Source organism: Psittacula echo (genome assembly GCF_963264785.1).
Source record: "Psittacula echo genome assembly, chromosome: 5".
Lineage (NCBI taxonomy): Eukaryota > Metazoa > Chordata > Aves > Psittaciformes > Psittacidae > Psittacula > Psittacula echo.
In genome coordinates, this window is record NC_137739.1 from 8,576,969 (window position 1) to 8,604,341 (window position 27,373).

Genomic DNA, 27,373 nt, shown 5'->3' on the forward strand with positions numbered 1-27,373 from the left:
AGCAGGGGATGTATGTCTTCTTGCTCTTACATACATTTAGAGAACATGTTTTGATCTATTGGCTTCTTGGTGCAGTAATGCAAGATTGATCCACATTGGTGCCAAAGGCTTTGCTCATTAGAAGGAAGATGTAAAATACTAATCTCCTAAACAGCGAGGCCAGCCTCACTTGAATTCCTCTGCAACCCTCTGGTCTACCACAAAGTTCATAAATATTTTGACTTCCAAATCGTTAGACATTAAAAACAGGAACAGTACAGTAACACGGGGCATTATGCTTCTCAGTGTAAAGCATTCTTCACTAGTTCCTATCACAGTGCAGACCTGACTGCATTAAAATATGCTCAGGAGATTAGTCAGTGTTGTCTGTATTTGGTTATGGGAAAGGCTCTCCTTTTTTTCATCCAAAGTGCATAGTGAGAACAAGTCAAAGCATTCCTCTTTTCAGTACGTGTTTGACAGTCTGATCCAGGCATCCTCCTGAGAATGCAATTCTGATGTCTTGCTCTTTTCCAAAATAAAGTCCCGCAGTTCAGACATTCATCAGCCAGGTAAACAAACTTTGCCAGCAAATAGAAGTCCAACTATTGTAAAGAAAATGGATAAGACAAACAGTACATATGAAGACCCAACCACTGTGTTGTTGGGTAATTTATACGGTTGACCTCCAACTTCACTGATGTAAAATCCTATTGGAAATATTAGGGCTGCCATACAGAATAGAATCACTGCAAAGAAAAAAGAAGAGAAAAAAAATGGTCACTGCTGTGTTAAAGTAAAATTATTTACTTGTTCATAGAGCAGTCCAGAAAAGCAAGCAAAGCATTCTGACCAAACTGAAGAGCTGATTCCAGTACCTAATTTGCTTGAAATGACTGAGGCTTTATCTTGCTTTTAAAACATAGAATCATAGAATAGTTTGGGTTGGAAGGGACTCCCAAAGGTCATCTAGTCTAACCCCCCTGCAATGAGCAGGGCCATCTTCATCTAGATCAGGTTGCCCATGACTTTTTCCATGCTGATTTTTTCAGTCTTTCCTCAGGTAACATATATTGCTGCTTTTTGTTTGATAGTAAGGGACCCACATGCTGTCCTTTACTTCCCCTTCTTGTCTCCACCACTAAGACACGGAACAAAGTGGGAATGCTGTTCCCTGCTTCAGCTTCCCCACAAGTCAAACAAGCAACAGTAAAATCCACTGGCAACCTTAAACACTGGTTCCTGTGCAAGTCAGCAGTGTTGCAGCTGCTTTTGTTTCCAAGGTATGTAAAACAGATTCAGGAGCTCACCTGTCCTCTTTGGCCTTACCAGGACAAAATCTCTAGTCTTTCCAAACCAGGAAATGATGGGCTGGAGCAGCCCCAATATTTTTAATGTAACTTCACTAATGCTTTCCCTGACTAAACACACATGCTCCATTTTATCCAGCTACAGTGTTACCTGCCCATAGTAAAAACTTTAAGGGACTCCATGTTTATCCAAGATGCATAGTTTATGCCATGTATCTCAATGCTCAAAGCTTATGATTTGCATAGCATAGGCCTCAGTTTTGAGGACAAAAGCACTCATGTTCCATAGAAGAGACTAGTTTTGGGAATGATCAATCTGAACTCAAAACGTGTCCAAGCAGAACTTGGGCATAAACAAAAAAGGACGGTTTCATGAACCATGATCTACGACCAGAGCATCAGCTGCTCCTTGCTTCCAGGAAAGGAAAAACCCAAATGTTCCACGAGAGGGAGCTCCGGTCTCGCTTTTAATGTAGCAACACCGCAGAATATTTGTTAAAGTGAAAGAAATAGAGCAAAACCAAAAAACATCTGGCAACTGCATAGTTACTACACTCTTGCTCAGTGCTACCTCGTTAGGCCATCTATTAAAACAAAACCAAAGAATTGGCAACCAGACATTAAACATTAAATAATCTGGAAGGTTTTAATCTACATGATTATTGGCCCATGAAATTCCACACTACACAATCTAATCCTTAAAGAATGTTTCCCTTTTTTCAAATGTATCTTAACCAACAGCTGGTCTATCTGAGGAGAGGAAGCTTGTGTATGTGTTTCTTGAGCACATCTGTGTAAGCACAGAAGAGCTCCATGCTTGAGTGGTCCAGAAAACAGAGGTTGATGTGTAATTAGTACCACACACATACAATAAGTAACAATCTGAACAATATTCTGAGGGTAAGTCACATTATCGTAACTCAGCACGCTTCCTATTACATCCAGTCAGTCCCTGATAAGCATTCCAGTTATTTACAAAACTTCTGCAACATTTGAACAGTAACACAGGAAATAGCTTCAGGATTCAGAAAACAACCTGCACTTCCAAGATTAAATCTCTGTTATTATATTCAAGAACCACACAGCTGGAAAAGCTCTGATGGACTCATGGATATGGCTGAAGTACAGATCTTTAAACCTCTCTACTAAACAACTGTTCTTTGAGGTGTGTTGGGCATAGCACACCAGGTCAGCAGTCTGCTAGTGGCACTGTGGAGTGTGTGCCCAGTGTCTCCTTGTGTTCTGTCCGGGGACAGAAGGGTGCAGGCACCTCAACTCTCCATCAGTTCACAGCAGGACCAAAAAATAACTTGTGTGTGCAGAATGCTGATGTGCACACATATTTCACGCGTTCACTATACAAGTAACCCGCCATCTTTTCTCTTCCACTGTGCATCCTCACAGCACACGTTCTGCTATGAGGGTGTCCAAGCAATTTTCTTAGTGTGGTCTGAATTTTTAGTCTACTGAAATAGCAAATAAAAAATGGATTCATCAAAGTCTCTCTCAGATTAGGAAGCCTGGCAAAGGAATTAGGGCAAAGTTCTGACAAGTCATTAAGAAAAGTCTTAATGATAAATTTATTTTAATAAGCAGCAGATAATGAGAAAATCCAATATAAAAAAAATGAAGAAACTAAGGAGAAAATCCAATATATGAAGTGGTCAGTTAATTTAGTGTATTTTTTAAGAAGGAGATTTGTAAGCTAGAGGATGGGAATTTCTCACACAAGCTGTAGCCCAAATATAACTCTCCATATCTGGTAGTACCAACTCAGTGAATTTCCAGCAACATTCCCAGCAACCCATACAGAACCTCTTCCTCAAGAGTAGTTGCTTTTGATTTAAAATCCTTCCTTGCGTAGGAAAATTTGCAGAAAAGACACTTAATGACTACAATTTCCATTAACAAAAATATTTAGGTAACAAACCACGATAATTTATAGACTGCTTCTGGATGGTGGCTGTCACAAAAGGAACTAGTTCCTGTAATTCTTTAGCTTGAAATTGTTTTGAGCACCCAACGACAACTTCAAAAATCCAAGATACAGCATATTAAAAGAAGGAAAAAGCTATGGTCTAGTCTTTAGAGGACTCATTGTAATATCTGCTTGCCTCTTTAGAGATGAGTAACATAGAAAGCAGCACCTGGCACAAATCTTTAGTAACTCAAGCAACACATTATCACTGGGGAACACCAGGGATAGACATTTACAGGACAGCGGTGGTTAATTAAAAATGTGATTACTGTACCCCATTTTTACTTGCATTCCAAAACCCAAGGCCATCATACTCATGAACACTGAAATCCTCTGGCAAAAGAATACCAGACTATATGGTAATTGCTCGAAAAAAGGTAGAAATACTTTTCTGTCCAGCATCCCCTCCCTTGACACATCTCAGAGAAGCATCTCATTCAGTGGTAGCAAACACAGAATTAACTCCTTTTCTAGTTGTAGCAGATGGTAAGAGACCAAAATCTGTGTAAGATGTAAACAGATCTTATGGGAGCTCTGTAAATTCCTGCAACAGCCAAGGAATGAACACGAAGAAAGAATCTAATCTCCATTACATTGTATGAATTTGGTACTAAACAGGACTCAAACATCAGTGCTAGTTTTGATGAAACTATGCCCAAAGTGACAATACACACCAGAAAGAATACTGTGATTCTTGAAAAACTCTACAGAAATTGAAGGTAAACTTTCACATTAGCCTTTAGAAGGCTTCTGTCACTCATGCAATATTACCTGGAAGAAGGAAATGTCTCTCCTCTCTACAAAGCTGTTTTGCAGAGAAACCAGAAAGACAAGTTTCTGTGCAGTAAAATCTCCCAGCTGGGGAAGGATGCAAACACTGTGCTAGGAAATACTCTTTCACATGTTTCCCTTTAGAAGTGTATACAGGAAAGAGAATTGACAGATCAAACCTTTGTCCTTCATCTGTCCCATAGCTAACCAAGACAGACACTACTGCTCTCAGCACTAATTCATATTTGTAAGTACATGGTTGAAAAAAATCTGAAGTCACCCAAGATGACAGGATTACAAACAGAAATTCCATGAAAAATATGAACTACACATTGCCATGTAAATTCCAGCATGAACTGGAATTCCAGCCTCTTACCAGGCTCTCCTTGCTGCTATCAGAGTTGCAAGGAAAGGACTGAGCAAGAGGATTCCTTTGCCTTTAGATGATTTACTTTAGACCCCTTGCATTCAAAGGGAATGGAGCTGCCAGTCCCAGAGCTGCCTTTGGCAGTCCCAGCAGACTTCCCTACCTGCCTAGGATAGCACGTCCTACATTGTGTTCAGAAAGTTCTGTGGGAAGAATTTCTGCTAGCAGCCTGTGCAAAGCCGGTGAGTCTTGAAACTGCTTGCAGAAGAGATGTAATACAACTGTTTTCCCTACCCCCTTCTACATGTTTTCATCTTACAGCACTGGCTGGGACAGGAGGGACCTGTTCACAGTATTCCAGATAGATTCCACACAGTTTCCTAACACTGATCTACAAATAGGTTACTAATTTTTGTGGCCATCTAATAAAACACAGAAGTCACATCAACTTTTTGAAAAATGAAAAATACAGAACTTTTCCTCCCATTCATTTTGGTCTTTTTAAGTGCCTTCTCTTACAAGTCAAGCAATAGTATTTCCCATCGTCATTAACTGGAATACAGAGGTCACAGTTGTATTTGTTGAAGCTGACTACTCAAGATGTTGAATTTTAGAATTTCAGCAATGCAGAGATCGTATCTTAATAGAATTATGAATAACTGACTTGCAAGAGAACAGATCGGTACGTTTCATTATTAAACATCTTCTAACAAAAAGGCAAGTGCTGAAATAAAAGCGTCCTTCTATATTTAGTCTTCCAATAATGGATCTGTTGCAAGCCTGAAGAGATCTATGGAAAAAAAACCAAAACAGCTTTAGAGTACCAGGCTTTTTGGCTGAACTAACCATCACAGTTGTAGAAAACTGAAGATGTTACAGGGATGTTACAATTGGAGATATTTTAAAACATTAAAATATGTAAAGCCCAAAATACAAGCTCTGAATTAAGGAAAAAAACCCTTCGTAAATATATTGTGATATTAACTGTTGATGTACAGTACTCCAAAAACCCATTTTACTCTACAGCTTTGACTTCAGCTTACTGTAAACATCTTAATTTTATGTGACATTTTGAGTTTAAACCCTCCCTGCATACATTAGACATACATGAAACATGTGTATACAAAAATGGGTACTAGAAAACTTGGGATGGAATATTCAGTAATACTCTTGTCTGCCATTTTCATCTTCCACCAGAAAATAAACTGAAGTCAATCACAACAGATACAGCATTTCAATAGCTCCATTGTCTGCAAGAGCTGCACTGTTACTTTAATATGCTGTGTAGCAAAGTTGTCAGAAGGATGGGTTTGACTGTACAAGTGCCTCAGTGAAATACCTTTTTTGAAGCCCAGCGCTTTTTTATATTATTCCCTTCCCCAAAACAAGGTTAAATCTCATTCATAGTAGATATCATTACATGTCACAGATGCCACAGAGTTATTTATGCCTATGGAAACCACAAACTTGCATTTTCTAGTTAGTATTCACACTATCTTTAGTGGTATGTCATAATTCAAGGCAATTTTAAAGCCCTCAGGTTTTGAGTTTTTTTCATGCAGTCATCCCCACCATTAAGGCACATTATTTCACAGTTGGGCTAAACCTGTAATACACACCAAGAAAAGGAAGTTTGAAAGTTATTCCCCTTCCTCACTGTATTTTTCTTTTGCACTGAAGTAGCCATAGGATATGTTTCCCTGTGTAGAAACATAGGGCTGCTAGAGAAGGCCCAGCTATGAGGAGTTATGCTAGTGCTCATACAGAGCAGAATCAAGGGAGGCAGTAAAGCACTGCTACTCCTCCTTCCAGTTAAAGCACTGCTGCAGGTCACTTAGGGAAGCAAAAGTGTCAGTGCTGTGAAGCACAGCAGATGCTCTGCAGTGGGCAATCCTCTTGCATAGCCAATTAGGATGCAGATACTCTGAATAAAACACCTACTGTGAGCATGAACAACTGAACCAGCATCAACCCTGAACAAGGTATTCATGAGACACCTGAAAGAGGGATGGATTTTAGACTTACTGCAGTAAGTCATATCTATCAAACTGCTGCCTCTTCCTTGGGGAGGGAATCTTTAGTCATTCCACTCTGCTAGGAATAAGCCCTAGATATATGAGAGTGGGGAAGAATGAAAGACTATCAGATGCACAATTCAGGACTGACCTCCTCTATCCCTGCTCATTTTCTTAGGTCAGTTAATACACTGCCCAAGGAAGGTAAAAGGATCAGGCCTTTCTTTATCTCACCTTGGGCCCGCATTCTATTACTCCCCCTCAATCACAGCCATTTAAGACACAAACCCCTTGATTTTTGAAGAATACTATTTTTTCCTCAGATGTGACATTTAAAGAGAAGGAATGGTTTGTATAGTAACAGCCCTAAGCAGTGCTCCTTAACAATACTACAGTGTTACTGCAGACTCCACCAGTTTATCCTGTATACAGGTCAACTGTGAGGTTGAGGTCACTTACTTCCAGTGAAAGCTATCCAGCGGGCATATTTAGTAGCTTCTCTTCGCCAGTGGGAAGCCACCAGCAAACCACATGTGACAGTTAGTGAAATGATTCCCATAATGATGAAAAATAACGTAGTGACCCACTCAGGAGGCAGCCGTGGAGGAATACAGGTCCTGTCACGTCCATGGATGGTTTGACACTGTCGCACAAGGCCAACTGTGAGAGCACCTGAAAATACATAGCAGAGAGGCAAGTAAACTTTCAAAATCCTCTCTGAGGGGCGCTCAATTGCAAACCAAAGCTCAGAATTCTCCAAAAATGAGGGATTTTTTCTCTGATGAACCTCAGTAAGCCTTTCAAACTCAGAGGATGGTGGGGAGGGCATGCTTTAAACATCTATTTTCATGTTCTTTCATCACAGGCTCGCACAAGTTGAAGCGAGATGGCTGCAAGCTGTGTCTGGTTCTTGAGTGGCAATCAAGGTGTAATCAAAGAGATAAAGCACTCCTCTCCTATAAAGCCTGCCAATAACAGCTAAAGTGGCAACAGAGTTGTATGGAGGACCACTCCCTCATCTTTGCAAGATGAAATACTTTTATCATCTAACAAAATGAGCTGCAGCCCTAAAATGCCTTTAACTGTCAAAGGTCTTTTCCCCTTATCTGTAAATACAGCTTTACTCCTCAAAGTCTTGCAGCAGAAACTGCACTTGATTTGTGCCAAAATTTTAAGAACATTAAAAAAACTCCAAACCCTTTTCTTTACAGTAACTCTTCAAGAATCCCTCTATGCAAGAGGCTGGTCAATCGTTTTGACAGCTAACGAGTTACTACACACAAACTGGGATATCTACATAAGAGATCTACCAAAAAGATCCTAGGAAAAGGATGAGGCTGGTACAGGAACAATAGAGTTTTACATAAAATAAGGTATTTTCTATTAAATAAAAATATCAGATTTAAAATCCAATTCAGTGCTTTTTAGACTCATACAGAAGCTTTTAATAAGCTTTAATAATAATATTATCTTTATTTGGAAAATTTTAACCCAAAATTAACATGCAAGATTAAAATCCATTTCTTTCAGTATCTCATAAAGTCCCATACTTCTTATTTTTTCCCTTGTTCTGAACAGCTTTGCTAGGTAATCACAATTGTCCTTTATCTAAATTAGGAGCAAAAAACCAACAGTGGATAATACTAGAGTCAACATATTCCTCCACAAATTATTATAAGTTAATGTTATTTTAGTTGACCTGTTTAAAATCCAAAGAGGGAAACTTAGAAACAATTACAGTAAGACTTGGAAGCTCAGGTATAGCATGTCTTTTGGAGGGAGAAACAACTACCATACTACTTTAACTTTTTTTTTTGGGGGGGGGCAGGGGGTGTGTGTGGAGCACGGAACAAAGAAGTAAGCTAAGACTCAAAAGCGTAACCAGTCCTTGCATGCATCCCCTAGCACCCTGGAGCCAGCTTCTGCAAGTGTTCAGATCCTGTCTGCTTACACCTCAGCAATCAGTACCAGCAGAATCAGTTTCTGAGCTTAGAGTCATTGGGTTAGGAGGCAGAATATTATGTTTTATTAGATGTAGCTCTTCTAATACACTCATAGAGGATGAGAAGAACCAAGAACAAAACCATTACTGAATCAGTTCTGTTGAAGCATTCCTGTAACCTCTATTTAGATTACAAATTTTTAGCCCTAATCATATACATCCTTTTAATTGCGTGTTTACCAACTGAAAGATTCCGAGATTACTTTTCAGCTAAAAGTTGAAGTAAAATCCTTTAAAAAAGTGTCAGTTATAACGCAACAAAACTGGCATTTTCTACTCCAAATATATAGCAATCACACCATTGCTCAGCACCAAGATTACACAAAATTGAACCAGAATTACACAAGCAATTCTACACAGCTCACATGCCTGTGCAGTACACAGTTTCACATGAACAGCTTCTTAGTTGCTTTTTCATAGCCTGCCACGTTTGCATTTTACATCACCTTCTGGGGCAGAGGGAAGATGTACATGTGTCCTTAAAAGTCAAGCTCCTTGAAACACAAGCATTTTGCAGATCCCCATACAAAACACTAAGTAGTTTCCTGTAGTTTAGGGATAAAGAGCCTATTCACTGCAGTATCATAGAATGGGAAATTAATCCCAATCACTCTGTAAGAACGGGATTTGATAATTTTACTATACTTGCAATAGAAGTCAGGGTTTTTTTCTAAGCTGCAATTCTAATCTAGAGAATGACTTCATAAAAATGACATCACACACTCAACAGATGCTTTCTGAGTTCAGACATCTCCTGAATTCAGTGGCAATAATTTAGTGCATTTTTAACTTTGGCAAAAGCAACAGTGCTAAGAACCACTGTGCTGGACTCCATTCCATTTTGTATGTTAACTGAAACTGAAGAACAGTTGCTATAGATGAGCATGTATTAGAAAGAGACAACAAACCTGTGTTTCAGATGCAATTTGAAGTTTATACTGAAGACATTTTCAACTAGTAAGAGCACATTCAACATGTCAGATTCAGAAAGGACCAGAATGGACCAAAGCTAAGCCCAGCAGTGCCGTATTTAGATAAAACAGAAGATAACTCCATCTTGAACTACTATTTTCCAGTGCAATTTTTTTGCTGTCAATGTCTACTTCTCCAAAGGCTGATTTTCTAAAACATAAAAAATCCCAAGAAACCCACAACTGAAAAAGAATAGAACACAAATCTCGGAATTGTGAATACCATGGTAGCACCCCTTTTGAAGACACAAGGATAGTTGCAAGAAACTACTCAGGGCAGGGTTCCTCAACATCACTTCTGGTGCCCAATTGTGTTGTTCCACTCTATTTTAATGAGAGTTTTAAAGCACCAGCAATTAAATTCAAGTATCTGCCATTCTGGGGGAAAAATACTGAACTTCATGGTTAAGCTTTTGCTACACATACTCAGTATTTTCTCTGAACTCTGCTTCGTGGATTACAAATTTGAAGTAGTTATTCCACATTCAAGGTTTTGAATCCTGAGTCTGCAGAATCTAGGGAGGCAAATGGAGAGCAAGAGAAGCTCTGTGAACTATTTCTAAGGGTTTCACAAACGTAACTGAGAGAAAAACATTCATTATGTGGTTGTAAATAAATTTAAAGCTCATATTTAGGCTCACTTGACAGGGATACCTCACTTGTGTACATAAACTGGGCAGAAGGAAATTAAGCCTCATAGCTGCTCCCATAGTGACAAATCTCCTGTTGAATGCAGACTTCAACAGAAGTCTCTGGTGTGGAAAACCAGTATTTATTTGCTACAAAATTCAAAAGAAGAGTGGGTTTACACGGTGTTTTATTGTCTTGGTCCCATTTCAGAGCAATAAAGCAAACAGTTGCCAGGCAGCTGCCAACAAACTAACTTCTTCCAGAAAATCCTGTTTAACCTTTTTCTAGTCATTACCTGTCTAGTCATATCTGTCCCTATCATTGAAAGGAGGGACAGAGATACTAAGCTGAACAGTCTCCTTCTGCCTGTAGTCAGCGAAAAGTCCAACAGTACATCTCAAGCCAGTCACCAAGTTCCACTCTGATCCCTAGGTAAGAGGCTTTTAGTCATTCCCTCAGAACAATTCCAACATAATAGCTGAAAATCTAAGCCCGTAACACAGGTATAAAGCAAACAGCACAGCTAATGCTAGCATATTAGGCAGCTTAAAGATGGATACAGCCCTAAACCATGTGCAGCGAGTAACCACGCCTGCCCATCCTCCACCTCCCAGTGCCCGTACTGCACAGCCACTGGCAGCTATAACAACCTGAGATGCAGGATGCTGCTCCCTTTCTCTTACATGCCTCTCCCTCCATAGCTTCAAGACTGGTATTATGCACATCGGTATAGCTAGTGTGAGAGGTGATTAGGATAGATATTCTAATTACTAAAAACTGGTAATGAGATGAGATTCAGCCTTCATCAAAACAGAGAATGCTGCACTGAACAAATGCCAGTCAAGTGGTCCTTAGTCTTTTCCAGTAGATCTATTTTCCAAAGTACCAGTTCATTTCAAACACATTAAACAACCTTCCAGTAGCGACAGTCTGACTGTAACCAGGACTCCAGTTTATACCAGTGAAAGATTTCATGATCATATTCCTACGCTACCCCAGCTCCTCCAGACCACCAGTAATGCTCATTTTCTGACACTGCGTATTTTTACCTGAATCAGTAACAAAAAAGTCTCTTTAACAAATATTTGGGAGCATCACCTGATTAACAATTAAGCTTCACAAAACCATTGAGGGAAGAGGGAGACAGCATCAAACGAGAGAAGGAGAAGCCCTCGTATTATCCCTTCGTGCCGAAGTGTCGCCACCACCAACTGACCCACGAGTCCCATAGTGCTGTGCCATCCCTCTCCCGTTTCTGTGGTAACTCCAGAGCCACCCAGGAGGAATCACACACTACGGAGAAACAAAGATTGCTGCAGCCCTTCGCTCTCCCACCTCTCCACCACTTCTGAATTATTAAAAGTGGCACAGCAAGATCACGGCTGGAAAGCAGCATTGCTGGAACACACAGGATAAAGCATGGACACAGGAGAGGTGCCACTGCCAGGAAGAGTTTACCACAGTATAAGAAGCAACTGATATGGTAAAAGAACGATGTAGTGAATGAGGTGGGGCTCAAACGTTTGAAGGTCACAGAACTCAACAGCTATGCTGTAGCATGAACATACCAAAGCACAAATCTTCAGAACTGCTCTTGCTCATACCGCTTGGGGTACCTGCTCCTCCTCTGTCCTCCCATATAGTTCCCACTTGACAATATCTTTACTCTTTCCTCTCATTTTAAAGAAAAATGTTATTCCTTGCATTTAAATGCCCCTGCAATCCTTCATATTCCTTGACAAGAGCTTCCTCACTTTTACCTTCCATACATGAACCACATCCTTAGCAAAATCCTGACTACCAACATTAAATAAATATTACAGGCCAATGTGCCTAGTGAGGAGTTAAAACATCCAACCGCTTCCAGGCAGCCTGCCTGCTCGCGCTCCCTGTCCTGATGAAATGGTGTGGTTCTGCTAGAAACCCCACTTGTGACTGCCAGACAATTTCTGCTCAAACAAGATCCTTTTCTTTAGTGTACTGTGGACTTGTTAAACTATCTTTACTATGTGAAGAGCACAGTTAACAGAGTTGCTGGTGACGTATATCTTAGAGTACTACCAATATGGCAAAGACACTGATAAGTTTTATGCTTTAGTAATGAGCACAGAACATGGAGCTGTGTTATTTGGGCACACTAAAACATTCGTTGCTGCTGGTTAGGTAACAGTCACATCCCAGAGAACGACATATGTAAAACATGGGCAGCTCAGTTAAGCGATTCCCTGTAGCTCTTGTTGGGCCATAGACACAGACAGGAGGAAATCAAGTTGTTCTTGTAAAGTTTCTAAGTTCTATGAAATTAATAAACTTGAATGGGAAAAGGTCTAGGTTTATCTAAGGAAGAACAGGCTGCAGCTGTCCAGTGCATTGCTGTAGTTTGCCACCCAGTCGAAGCAGAGACTTAAAAGGTTTAAAGAGAATGCAGTTATTTTGTCATGGCAGACCAATTCCCTGTACCAGTGTTAAGGATAACCATCAAGTTGATTTCGGCCACCTTGCCTTTAACATGTCTGCTGCTCCTTGCCTGCAACCAAGCCTCTCTGACAGAAGACCGCTTTCAAAGTGAGCGAAGCATAGCCGAGGAATTCCTGAGAGGAACAAACAACAGAGCATGGTAAGAATAGGTCCAATGCAACTGCCCGTAACAGCAAACAAGGAGGAGGTATGTCTACGAAGAAAATTTTTCAAAGTCATCCAAGGAATTTGGCAGTTTAAGTGGGATGTTTTCCAGTCCTACATATGGAATTTATTTTCCTACAATGGGCACTTTACATGATATTACTATACAAAGAGGGAGGACAGAATGACTTCTTTAGGTTTACTTATATGTATTTTGTTTTGGGGAAAATTTCTATTAATTCTATATTCTAGGTATTGGTTCCTTAGAAACAGAGTACTCTCCATTCGGCCTTTCCCAAAATCCAAGGAACTGACACTGCTGATCCTTCCCTGCCACAACCTAGGAGGTACTTCAGGCTACATATAGTTCATTCTACTTATTCCAGTGTAAAACTCCATCAGACATCAGGCCCTAAACCCTCTCTTATGAGGAGATTAGTTATGTTTAGACTAAGCAGTGCAAAAGGTTACTGAAAAAGCTATGCCTTTGCAGGATATGCACCACCTCTGGTGTGAAGAGGAAAAAGATACATTGCAAATCTGGGGAGAAAAAAGGATTAATAATGCTGGGGAAGACCTCTTGAGTACAAAAGGCATGGTCCATGTTGTAATAGTTAAAATCATAAGGTCTCTCTATACATAAGGTCCCACTGAGTGATGCCAACTGGCACAGCTCATAGAATTTTAAATGGAAAAGTCATTTGTCCTCATCTAAATTTTCAGCCATTGACCCAGTAAAGCAATTTAAAAATGTTTATAACCTCAAATTATGTCACCTCAGACCATTTTGTAAGATAGCATATACACATAAACTGCAGCTAAGAAACTCTAAGTTGAACACCCCTTCTTCCACATTCTTGCTTAGGTCATTGTTGGAGAACAATATAAAACTGGGTTATACCTAAATAACTATAAAGGGTATATAAATGGATCAAAATATAAGAAGATCAACTGCCAGTTTCCAATGAAGTATGAGAATACCATATCTGCTACTGTTCTTGCATAAATAATTACTTCTTTTGTGATGGATGGGGGTAGTTTGAATAGATGCTCTTTAGATGCCACTAAAATAACTTCGAGGTTACCATGCAAGTACAGCATTCAGGATGTGGCATGACATATTGATTCTTTTACTGCGGATGTTCCAGTATGTTGTTCAGTTAGTAGATTAAAAGGCAACCAAGTTCAGACTTACTAAAATAAGATTTATGAACGTTAAAGGATGATCTAGAGAAAGGCTTAAAAGAATAACAGCGGATTAACTGCAAAGGCACAGAACATAGAGGAGCTCAAAACAAAAGGATTATAAATTATCTTTCCTATCCTTTGTATGCCAGATCTTATGGTTTTGGCATTCACTCTGATTTGTCTCTCAAATAATCTAATAGGTATTGTAACCCTGACAGAAAAGCTTTGGGAGTTGCTCACTCCGAAGCAGACCAGATGCAAGATAATTCATATGTCTGCTGGGTATTTAATGGTACAAAACAAACACTTAAAAGTATTCATAAAATGTTAAAAGATCAATTTTAATAAAGACTTAGATTTACTTGCAAAGTCCTTGCTATATCTGCAATGTGTCTTTTAAGAGCCATTCAAGTCAATACTGCAAGACGGAGCATGTTATTATATAAGCTATTTCTCTTCTACTCCATTTATCTCCTTCTCTGAAATCAGAAAGCTCTCTCCCTTTCAAACCAACTCTGAAATAGACCATTCATCTTGCTCTAGAGATATAAAGCGCAATTCTCTGTTTCAGGAACTAACCATCTTTCTTAAAGATACTCATATTGACAACAACAGGTGAGGTAATATCCCTAGCTTAAAAGCCAGCTTATGCTAGCTATGAGGAACCTACCAATAGAATGCTATTTAACAATCTAATTTCCAGAGAATTTAATTTATTAGGTACCATTTTTGGCATTCTTTAAAACTCCAAAGCTTACTGGCTTTTAAACAGAAGAATTCTCATTCTGAAAGCTTAAACTCACTGTTAAAAGAGTTGTGGTATATGAACAGAAAAGCCTGCCTTGCCCATCTGGTGCCTGAGTTGTCTCAAAAGTTTTCAATTCAGTGTTTGCATCATGTTTAATTCAAACCAAATCCCCCTCCACAAAAACTACAAACTTCTCCTTCCCTCCTCCTACCCCCAAAGAGGAAAAATATAAAAATCAGGGGCCATCTATTGGGAAAGACCCTTATGACTTACACATATTAGAAAAGTTTATTACTACAGATGACAGTCATTATGATATACAAGTTTTAAGCACTGCTTAAATTGCAGGCATTTGGACCAGTAAAATCCAAGTTTATTTGTGAGTTCCACCATGCGAGTTCCAATGCCATGCTGCTTTTGTACTGGGGAGCGGCTTTTGAATGCCTGGGGTTTGTTTTGCCCTTTTCTTAAATTATTTTTAGAAGAGCTGAACCACCACACACTGAAAGATCTCTCCTCAGGCAACACCACAGGAACAGCTCTCCTGAGGACATAACAAAGGCTCTGTGTGTTCTCATGCATCACAGCCAAGAAATCTGCCTATGCTAAAGGTATTCTTTCCTACTTCAGAAGACAACATTAATTAAATGTTGGTAAACAGGATCTCGAATAAGTTGCATCCTCCTGGCTGTTTGTTTTCTGACACTGTAAGCACTTTCACAACAGGATAGTGTTGTCAGTGACTGGTATCTTTGCAGTTTCTAAAGTGGCAAGAGCCTGGGGGGGAAAATGAAAAAGAGAACTTCAAAAAAAGCCAAAACAAAACTTGATGTTTTATTTAGCTAAAAAAAATCCAACAAAAAACAAAACCCAAAAAACCCCAAAACACCAAAAAAAACCCCAAAAAACAAAACATCCACAGTTATTTCCATTTTCTCCCAACCAAAATACAGTTCCTCAAAGTTGACAAATTTCACTGCCTAAAAAGCTGAAAGATCAAAGGCAGTGTCAATATTTAAAAGTGAGTTTTCTAGTCAGCTACACCACTTTCATACCATATGTTCAACTGAAAGCTAGAAGCTATGACACCTACAGCTGTTCTGCCATTTAACATCTGATGAGCTTGTGTTCTTTTTAACAGAGTTATATTTGGCTTCAGACAGAGCTGTAAAATGATACCTCTCCATCCAATACACCACACAACCCTATCTTCTCAGAAAGGGTCTGCTGATGACTTCACAGTTCTATGGTTGATGCACAGGCTCTTCAAGGCTGGCCACCACCTGCAGGAACCAGTGATGTGAGGTGGCCAGGCTGGGTCAGTAATGGCAGCACCAGAGTTTGCCACATGGTACTAACCCAGCACAACCAGAAAACACAGAAATTATGGATCCTCGTGGTTTAGGGGATCATCTTACACATGGGTGTCTTATAAGGTGGTCTGTTCACAGGCTGGCAACAAGTGGACTTCAAAGCTCTCCATGTTTTAACTCCTGCACCATTTCACCAAGCCAGTTCAGTTTCAAGCTTAAGATGTCCAAGCAGATCAGGACAGATACACCAAACCCCCAAATCACACCAAGTAAAATATCCTATATTCACAGAGACAAAAATAGGTGTCAACATTTTCTCTGGCCTAGCGACAAAGATAGGGAGAAAATTCAGGTTCTAGTCCTGCCCTCAAGATTGTGCATTTTATCAAATGAAATTCAGGAGGAATGAGGATCATCTTCCTCTGTCAGACGTAACTGTTGCAGCTTTGCGCTGATCTCAGCTCGCGTCAGACATGCTCCAAGGACACCCACTGATCTGGCTCCTCCATGGCCTTATGAATCACCCAGTGGTGTAAGGTGAAAAAAGAAGTGTTTAAATGCCTTTGGGCATTTATATGGTTAGAAACAGACTTGCACATTTTGATTGTCTGCTCTGCAAACACTCAACTAAATACACCTTATAAGCACATAATGCTTTCTTAAAGCTGAGCCTAACTTTATCCTGGTCCACTGCTAAGAGCAAATTTTAGGCCCACACTGCCAGAAGGTATGACAGACCTTCCTCAATAAAGATTAAAATGCTCAAAAAGCAAATAAAATGTAGTAACAATTTGGTGGCAATTTCTTTAATCACATAAATGATGGCAGGATCGTATTTATAGCAATGAAGCCATGAGAGGGGAAGTTTACAGGTAGAAGTAATACCTTTTATTAGAACCACTGGAATAGTTGGAAAATCAAGCACATTTCTGGTCTTGCAGGTCCTTCTTTGGACACACAGGTTTCCCCAAGCCTACTAACGGGATATAAAAGATACTATCTCTACTAGACTTGCTTTATTCTATAAAGTATCTTTGTCAATTGAAGAATGGCATCTAAAGTGTCCCAAGATGTATTTCATTGCAACAAGAGTAACATTTCAAGTCAGAATAAAACCTAACCTTAGTTTTTATTCCTAAAGGCACTTTGTAACTGTTGCCAAATCTGTGTATGACATGCTTCTAACAACCAGAAATACAGGTTAAACTGCACTTTAAATAGTGATGAGGTACAGAGCCAACAAAGAATTTATTCTGTAGGAGTAATGCTTTAAGTGCTGAAAGACCAACTGACATATAACTTAACTACATACAATGTGTCCTCAGGGACAGCCAGCACAACATTTAAGCCCCCTCCTCCCAGTACAAAAGGCAGCTTAAACTTTCCAGGCAAACTGGAAAAAAAAACCCAACCACCTTCTGCAGTAATAATTCTAAAATGTAGGCATTAGCCTGCTATTCCCATCACAACAAAACACTAAAACCAAAGAAGAATGGGAAGGCAGGGAGCATATTCAGGATTTATTTTCTTGTACGGCAAGTCCTTGTTTTAGAAGCGTCCATAATTTAAGCTTGAATTATTTAGGCAATTAACAGGTGCTGTCTGTGCGCTGATAACACTTTCTGCTTTATCACAAATCAGCATCTACAAAAATAGACCGTAAGAGTCTGGAGACTTCTTTTTTTCCCCTAGAATAAAAGAAGACAGACCACTCCTGAACAGTTAAATGGGCACTTCACTGAAATAAAATACTTTATCTTAACAGCAGGGGTCAGTCCTCTCTGAACAAGTGGGACTATTCTTAAAAAGCAATCAGATGTTATACAGTGCTCCAAAGAGCATATCTGTTAACATACACAATTGTTATACTCACACTGTGAAACAAGAGGCTCTCTAATTTTAGATTCAATATAAACAGCCAAGAAATGCTCTGTCTTTATAACTGGCTGCATCTTACTGAACATACTCTTACAGAGAGCATGTACATCAGATTACATTGGGCATAAGTCAACAGACTCCCAATTGTAAAACAGCAACTACTACTTCTCACCTTCACCATTTTTCATGTATTAAGCTTCAGGGCGCTTTTGTACCTGCCAAGTGACCCAGTAATGTTCCACTGAAAGAATTTATGAGACCACACTGGAAATTCTTGGCCATTCAATCTTTTCAGGTTTCCTGTACAATCTTGTTGCATAGTTTTTAAATTGAATTAAGTGTGGGCTTAAAAAAAAAACCAAAGTGAAACGTGCTTCTTCCCACATGAGTTTCTACAATGGAGAGCTACATCATTAATGCATGAATTTAGGTGCATGATTAGTTTCAGAGTGGAATTCAACCTGAGGAGAAAAACAATTATTTCTTCACCCTTTTAACTTCTCTTCCCCCACAGCACGCAATGCTCACAATGCTCCTCGCATCAACAGGCACTGAAGATGCAATGCATTTTCTCCTCTACAAGAAAAGATATCAGAATATTCCACTGTGGTAGTTCTGGAGCTGACACTTCCACTGACTGTGGGAATACTGCTGGTCATTGTCAGTGCTCAAGAAAAGAGATCTCTTAATGCTGCAGTTAATGAAATTACTATTTTGTACAGAAAAGACTGAACATTAAAGCAAATTTTCAACTCAAACCAGTCACCTTCTATACAAAATTCAGCCCTTAGTAAACCTGAGGTCCATGAAAACCTTGTCTTTAAGGTCAATTGCCTTCACTTTGCTTTGGTATAAAGACATTACAATCAAAGACTATGTAAGTTTCATGCACTAAGCTCATACTGATGAAGTTACAAATAGAACTGTTCCCTCTTGTACATTTGCCCTGCCTATCACAGAAATCAGGATCCATCTCATTTCAGATGTATACAAAGATTTTATTGCAGAAAGCAAGCAGTTTCACCAAGACATCCTAGTAACATTAGCATATATGGCACAAATTTGAGAAGTGCAGAAAGAATCTAGATTCAAAGCAGCTCTTTTGAAGTATTCACAGCAAAGCAGTTCGGAGTCAAACCATTCTCTCTTATTCTGATCCCATACCTATTCCTTAAAATATAACTAAACTACAATGCTGCAGTCACAGCAAGAGAACTTTATAACTAAATTACACTGGAAGCAGTCACAGCAAGAGAAGCAGAAATAAGGCAACAACAACTTAGGCAATGATTGGTGAGCAAGAGAACAGGAAATCCAGTAAGAACTGCAACGCTATAAACTGGGACATCAGCTCAGTGATGAGCACTACAAAAGTAAACTACTTGACTTTACTGCCTATGAACACTGTTACCCGATTACTAAATTCTCGGATGTACCAAGCTCAGAGACAAGTCAGCCCTACTAATGCAGTGTCCAAACAACTGCACAAAGAATTGCTCAAGGTAAAGTTAAAGACTTAATGTGAACTGTCCTTCAACTGGACAAATCCTTAAACATTTAAGTGTGTTAGTAATCATTATACCTTGAGAGTCTGTCATCCTTAATAATCCCAAAGTGCTCTGTAACTTATGGCATAGAACTGCAGCTACCATGAAGCTCCTGGGTAGCACCCAACTGTTGCTTATCACACTACGTTGTGTGGATAGGAAATGCCGGCTTCGGATACTGTAGTAAATCCCCAAGAGGCTTTTGATGCCTTCATAAGGGAGCATTTTAGTTCATACCAAAGACCCAGTAATAGACTGAGTATGCTTTGCTCAAAGAGAACTAGTATGTACCCTGAGGAATTTTGAACCTCTAACTCTTAGCAGCTAGTGTTTCATACTGGATTAGTTCATCCCACAGATAAACCACCACAATCAGGAGCTATGTTTCCTAAGGTACCAGAGAGACAAAACTCTCATAGTCAACTCTATTTACAAAATTAAAATAAATAAATCAATAAAAACAAAAAAATAAACCACAGGTTAATACATCAAACAGATAATCAAATATAATAGGAAGAAATCAAGAGCTCCAGCCTGAGAAAGGATATAACTTATGACTATTAATTCCATAGACTCCTGTGGAATTAGGCCAATATAAGTACTTTGCCAGTCAAATGCTCTAGCTTGTTTCCCCTCTCCTTAAAATAGACACATACCCTGCACAGATCCTCTTCTTGGCCATATCTCCAGTTTTTCAGATCTGTGTGTATCTCCATCAGTCAGAAGCTTGGGGAAGAAAAGTGAGATTGAGCAAAGCAGCTGGAGCACACATAAGGGGATTGCTGCAGAATTGCCATAGAATTTTTTCCTGCGTATAGCCCCCAATAAAAAAAATACCTTGTCTATCACTAAATTTTTGAGCACTGTGAATTACAGAAAGAGCTTACAATTATGTAATAAGAAATGGACTTTTAAATTTATAATTGTATAAACTATAAATTTATAATCATTTATAATTTCCCCAAATTACTTTGTACAAGAAATAAAACCAGCCTCCATATTGTATTTGTTCCACCACATTACAAATGCAATTATGTATTAGATTTTAAAATCAATAGCAGCATTTAACCTCTTCAGAAGTCACTATTTCTTCTCTGCCATGAGTCCCTCCAATTGCCTTCTGAAATACACAGGTATCAACCATTGCTGGAAAAGGATTCAACAACTAAGTTGAAAACTCCCGCATAAGATGAAAATCCTACATCTTGCAGCTCTACTGCGGCAGATGGGAAAAGTTCGTTCTCTCTACTTTGTTTTAAGAATAGCAAGAAAACAAGCAGGAAAAATTTGAGCTGTTGTGAGGTACCTATTAAAAAAAAAAAGTAGGTCAAGCTTAAAAGTTTGACCTACTGATCTTTTTTGCTTTGGCAAAAGTACAAATGGAATTTACATAATGCTGCTCACATGTAAGCGCTGGCTGCAAACTAAAGGATACAAATGTTTTTAATAAGCCTCGGTCATTACTGGGATTCCTTTTTGGACAGTTTTAAATCTTTGTTTTGCAGTACGTACTACAGAATCCTTACTTTTAGGATTCATTTATTTAAGTCGCTCTTCTGTTAATCTCAGTATCATATTGTGGAAACAAATGTGATATACATGCTTAAAATTAGCTCTAATTTGATTTAAAAACTCATCGCTATTAGAACAATGCAGCCAGTTCCTGAAGCCACAAAGCTGAAGTCTCAACCTTTTCCACAGTTTGTACTGTCTATAAAGCAGATTTACAACTACATACTTCTTGAGTAAAGCATAGGATAGGCAGAAAACAAATCTGTATCTGCACATACTGAATATAATTTGGTTCTATAGTAACTGTACATATTGCTGTAAATACTTTCAAGAAAAAACAGTTATTCCAAATCCCTGACACTCAGGTACCTCAGCAAAAACATCTCCTGTCAGAAAAGACAAATTAAACACCCATTTTTCTTAGATTTTTTTCTCTGTTCAGTAAACTGTGACAGAAAAAAGAAGTAAAAAAAAAAAAAAAAAAAAAAAAAATCAAATTAAAGCTTTGCTGCCAATGCTAACAGAAGCTTCTGTGACGAAGATACCACCTCTATTGTACAGAGGAAGAAACTGAGGTACTACCACAATAACTTTCCAGCATCCAAAGTCAGTTGTGCTGGATGCTAGATTTGAAAGGTAAATACTGGCTCCCAGATCTGTGCTCTATAATCAGGTATTTCTTCCGTAATTCTTTAACAGTAATAAGAGAATGAGGAACCTGACAGGATTTGATAGGAGGCAAACTAATAGTTTTACAACTTCACACACCTTAAAGAAAAACCAAAACATTCACCTAACAGAAGCAGTATTAATTTGTCTTTGTTAAAAAGCAGATGTAAAAGATCGGTTCCTCTACGGACAAAACCAAATGGCTCTCTCATCTTGGCTTGGGCAGGCTCAAATAACCAGGCCAACACAGCTCTCTTTCATGAGATTCTTCCTACACTTAAAATAGTTCCATATGTTTAAATGTTGAGTGTTTGAGCTAGCACAAAATTAATTCATGACAACAATGCCTTTACTATTGATTGTTCTTGTGCCTTAAGGCATGGTCAACGACAGAACCCAAGCACAATTCAAACACTTTGCTTTGTCAGATTTTACGCCCACGTAAAAGACATCAACAGTCACAAAGTGGAATGGAACTACTAAAAGACAGCACTGACACTCCCAGTCCAGGCACACCTACGACAGACTGCTCTCTTTTGAGTATTTAGATTATATGGGGTTTAGCTTTTTTGTCAGTCCTTACTAGTTCTTTCTCAGGTTTTGTATTGCTGTTTTTGAGGCACTGGCAACATCTCTGAAACACAAAAACACACATACTGTTAGCAGGTTCTGCACCTTACAACAGGTCCTAATCCCCTCACGGTCCAGATCAGCAATGGACCACCTTTCCCTCCTTGTTCACACACCTGTAGGCATCTACCACAAGCAAGGTATTCTCCTAAAAATTATGTTTCAGAACCTAATTTTATCAGTCCGATGTTTAGTGTTAAACATTATCTGTTTTGCTGGACAGCAAAAGATTGCTCTATACCATGATTTCTCCATAGAGGAGCACTGTACATCAACAGTTTCTCAGCATAAGCCCTAAATGGCAGAAGTAAGTGGCAATATGCCATAGTAATTTTTACATACGACTACTTTTTGAGTAGACAACTGCATTTAGAACAATAATGCTAGCTGGAACTCAAGTTTACACTCTCTTTTAAGTTTTTTATGCTTTATTTATTCTATTCTATCTATTCTACTTAGAAAAACTGGTTCATTCAAGTACCTTCATGTGGTATAGGGGATTTATTCCCTGCATAGTCAGTGCTCCAAGTACAGAAAAATGTTTTTGTGGCAATATGGTCTCAAGCTCAGCAGGAACCAGCAATCATTGCTTGGTCCTGTCACCTTATGATACTTCAATAAGCTGATGCCATCAAAGCCACAGCTCCTATTCGAACCGTGGAGCAAAATTCCTGAGGAAGAACTACCACACGCAGAAGAATAGCACTGAACAACAGTAATTTGCCACTCAGTACTAGACAACTTATTTCACAGGAGCAGGCAGTTAACTGCTTCAGGAGGGATGGCTTCCTGGGTATAGCTTCCTCTTCTGTAAAACTATAGATAACACAGAATCTGGAATCACACTTCACAAACATAAAATGCAACTGAGTATGCAAAACAAAGACCTACACATAATACTTTGGAAGATATGCGGAAAGGCAGCATTTGTTAAAAAGAAAAGACAATTTAAAATGAATGACATGTTATAGATTCACAATTTACTATCATACAGTTGCTTCATGGCGTGGAACAGAAGGCAGTTTAAATTAAAAGTATAATTCCTGACATAAGTGACCTTGATGCTTATGTCACAGATGAGAGAAGAAATTGGAAGCTCTGCTGAACACTAGGATTGCCGAAGTCAGCACTGTGTGCAGACGCTAAGTGGCCTCGCTATAACATTATACCGTGTGTCCCGTTTTGGTGCATGTATCAGCATAAGAGGATGTGATAAATACTTGCTTTAGAAGTTACCCATCAGGGTTTAGCAGCCTTAAATCCTGACATCCATATTAGCTTAATGACTGCTATAAAAAAGGTACAAGTTGTTCTCTAAATTGGAATCAAATGAACAATCATGCTACATAGGAAGGGATGACTAAGTCATACAAACAAAGTGAAAGCTTAGCTTTCTGAGGGGGGATTTTATTTGACAAAATTATCCTCTTGAATTATTTGACCTATCCTAAAAGCATTTCAAATTGTCAACCCCCCTACATGTACAGCTTTTAACATGTCTAATTTCAACTGTGCTTACTGCTCACACCCTTTTCCCTATAAAAGGTCTGAGAGCTGAAGCTAAAGCAACTTCTATTCCCCCTCCTCTCATATTGAAGACAAAATATCAAAATCATTAGAGACCCTCCCACACAAAAAAGGAACATACAGAGACAAAACTATCAGCTTTTAAAGTTCATCACAAAAGAAGCTTAGAGATGCAGGAGCAAAAATCACTGCTACTGAAAGCAGTGGAAGCTTAGGCATTGGCTTAAATTAAAGGCAACTCTGTCCTTATTTCTCACATCAAGTATCAGTTTGACAAGGAAAAGATGTCAGTGCAAGAATGCTGAGAAGCCTCTGGTTTCCAGACTGGAGTTATCGCCTTCTGTACCTGCACAACACGAATAAAGAAACCTCACGGACAACTCTCTGAGAGAAAAAAATCAATTTAATTTTCATCTTTCCTTTATCATCTTAAAGATGTATCAATTACCTGAAGCCAAGTTAATGAGTAATTCTTACAAAACTGCAGAAAGAAAAAGCACCCAATAGAGACTTGGACCCACGTCCACAGATGTGTAGTTCCTCTGGCCTAAAAAAGATAAGCATCTGAAACCTTCAGTGATCTCAGCTGTAATCTTTTGCTCATAAGAAGAGGAGAGGAATTTTTATAGCCAACATTTTTCAAACTGTAAAACTTATCTTTAAGAGCTAGCTTACAGAGACTGATCAGCCCTTCCCCTGTATCGATTTCGCCAGAACATAAGCTCCTTAAAAAAAATAAATTGAAAACTATCTAGATTTTTCAGAAAAGCATTAAAGCCACTGATTTATTTTGCTATCCAATTTAGCAGAAAATCATCGTTATCTCTGGAGTAAGCTGTACATGTTGTTTAGCATTCAAATCAGAACAGATTTATTTCTTTCCTTGAAGCCCAGGTTCCCAACCTTAATAGCTGTAAACAGGTCTGAACGAACCAGTGCAGTGCTGCCTTCCCAGGTTTGCCAAGACCTCTGCTCTATGCAATTCTCAAACAGCTGCAATACTGAGACGACCAGGCTGTTCCATGCTGTCTTTCAGAACCGTGAGGACAGCAACCAAGCAGAGAAACAGTATTACTCCCCTTTTCTCTTTCATATTAGGCTGACTTGTAGAAGGAGAATCTAGAATAATCCCCACAGGAGACAAACTTAAGAACCCAGAGGTAAAGCAAAGAAACATTTTCTTTCACCAAATAGTGCAAGCTGAGAGCAGGATGCTTCAAAAAACCCTGTACTTCTTAGTGGCACATACGGAAGTTGGATGGCTTGAATGTGGTCCAAGCAGATTAGCCTGCTGAGAGCACCTGAATCTCTCTAGCAGCTGGGACAGGGTTTACCATGAGGGCTGTATCCTTCTGCGCCATACTTCTCCACAGCAGTCTCTGGGTAATGAATGGCACTCATAAAAGCATTTATCTCATAATTCAATACTACAGCATTTGCCACAGGAAGTCCTTGACTCAATGGGCATCCTCACACTTCCTTTCTTTACAATTTGGGCAAAAGGTTCATTTTAGGTCTAAATACTAGAATTTATATTTGTATAAATAGCATTTATATTGCTTTCAACCAGACATCTCAGAGTGCATCAAATCTCACACCAATAAAAATCTACAAGAGAGTCATTAAGGAAGGATGACAGCTAGTTCTCCTTTACGATTTTACCAAGTCAACAATTTGTTTGGCTTCAAAATAGAGCAAAGAAAAATGCTTAGGTCTGTCAAAACATTATTTGACTAGTGAAGTCCTTCAAAATATCACAGATTTAATGTTTGCCAGCCTAATTAAAACTCTTATTTGCACCCTAAAAGGAGTACAGGTCCAAAATGGCAGATTAATCTTAAATAATGATCCATCAAGTAACTAAGAATTTATGGTTTCCAGGTATAATATTTCATAAAACAAGTTTTGCATTATAAAGAGATACTAAACGTTTTTCTTTAATGAAGAATATAATAGACTCTGCTTAGTTGCCATAAGACCTCTTTTTTTTTTTTTTTCCCATCAGCACCTTCCTCAGAATAGTTTTTGTTCTTTCATCTCGACACAGGCAGAAAGAATCCAGCATCTTACAAATTGCACAGACCTTGCAGGATCTGTTAACATGAGGCAGGACTTAAAAAAGTCATACTTAAATATTTAAAATGAAGATTGTTTTATTTGACTTCAAGCCCCTAAAGAAAATCTCACTACTGCAGTACTTCTGCTAGGTGGAATTGTAAGAGGAAATATCCAACTGTTTTATACAGCCATAGGCAAGAAAAATATCATAATTAGCTATAGGAGGAATGGTAAAGTCATCCCGAGTTCCTGAATGCTGCACTTTAGGAAGGAAAGAGACTTCTTTCTCTCCTCTGGACCATGTATAAAAGGCCAAGTTCTAGCCTAGGTAACAAGAAGCAATTCAAACAACCATAAGGATAACCTGGTCAAAGGGAATCAAGCAATCCCTAGCAGTCATCAGTCCCTAACAGCCGACATTTCCAGTAATCTACTTCATCAGAATAAAGGAAATATTACTCCATTTGAACCAGTCTGATCCTCTTACACACCTGAATACTAGGCATGGAAGATGCAAGACAAAACAAACAAAATTCTTTAAGCCCTCTCCAAGAATGTATGACAGAAGCCTTTACCCCAAAAGCACTTTTCTCTATTCTATACCTGTGGTTTGCTTGGAAATTGTAAGTTTGGGAAAAGGTGATTAACATAGTTTCATCTGTTCGTAGTAAGGATGGCTTCTTTTCCTGACATGGAAATTTGGGTTTCTCTGGGACATGAGATGAAAGAGCAGCCCTCTTCCTATTCTCTCTCCCTGCTCCACTGATCAGAATATGCGGGTCCTTATCAACAGGCTGAAATAAATTGGTCATGCAAACAAGTACATCATTAGTAAAAAGACAGACACACAAATCCTTCTTCTCTAAAAGAAAGCAATGTCACATTCTAAAACTACATGAGGATCTAGGCTTAAAAGCTGATAACAATCAGCATGCAGGAAATATTCTGGGGGGAACTAAAAAAAAGAAAAAGACAAAGGAAAGCAAGATCTTCCCTGCAACAAAGGAAGAAGCATCAGTATAGTTCGAAAGAGTCAAAACCTGCCACAACTGTGCAGACACTGATCCACATTCCCTGTCCGAGGTGACTGAACCTCCGAGGCGCAGGCGGGGATGCTGCCCTGGACCTCAGGCTGTACAGACAGCGGAGAGGCTTCAGGAGCATGTGCAGGACCCCTTGAGAGACACGGCTCTGGGACCAGCAGCCGGTAGGCAGCGCGGGGCACCGGTGGCTCCAACTGGGCAGGAGGGTCCCGCCAGCTCTGACCCAGGGCCTCGACCCTGGCCACATCGCGGGAAAGCTCGCCTTAAGGACGGAGCCAGGAGCCCTCCGGAGCTCCAGCCCCCCAGGCTTCCGTCACGCCGGCCCCACCGTGGCAGCGCTAGGCCCTTCGGCCCCACCTGAGGAGCTGCCCCTCACGAGGAGGCTCCCCGGTCCCCGCCGCCGGTTCGGGCCCCGCACCCCGCCCGGCCCCGACACCCCGGCTGCCGGCGGAGCCCTCCCCGGCCACCTGCCGCCCCCCGGGCGGGTCCCCGCCGCCGGCCCCGCTCACCCGCGGATTCGCCGGTGTTGATCCAGTCCGGGTTCGCCAGGCTGGCGATGGCGAAGATGTCGGCGGCCAGGAAGAGGCATCCTGAGATGATGGTCAGTTTGTCCAT

At 39.6% G+C, this 27,373-nt stretch overlaps 1 protein-coding gene across 1 annotated transcript; it reads right to left on the minus strand.

Annotated features, from left to right (window-relative positions):
• MOSMO (modulator of smoothened) lies at nucleotides 1-27,373 on the minus strand (the record flags this gene model as incomplete). The annotated part of the gene is made up of 3 exons (XM_080617919.1): nucleotides 1-728; nucleotides 6,880-7,092; nucleotides 27,268-27,373. The coding sequence occupies 3 exons, from the start codon at nucleotides 27,371-27,373 to the stop codon at nucleotides 544-546; spliced, it is 504 nt and encodes a 167-aa protein (XP_080474045.1). The 3' UTR covers nucleotides 1-543.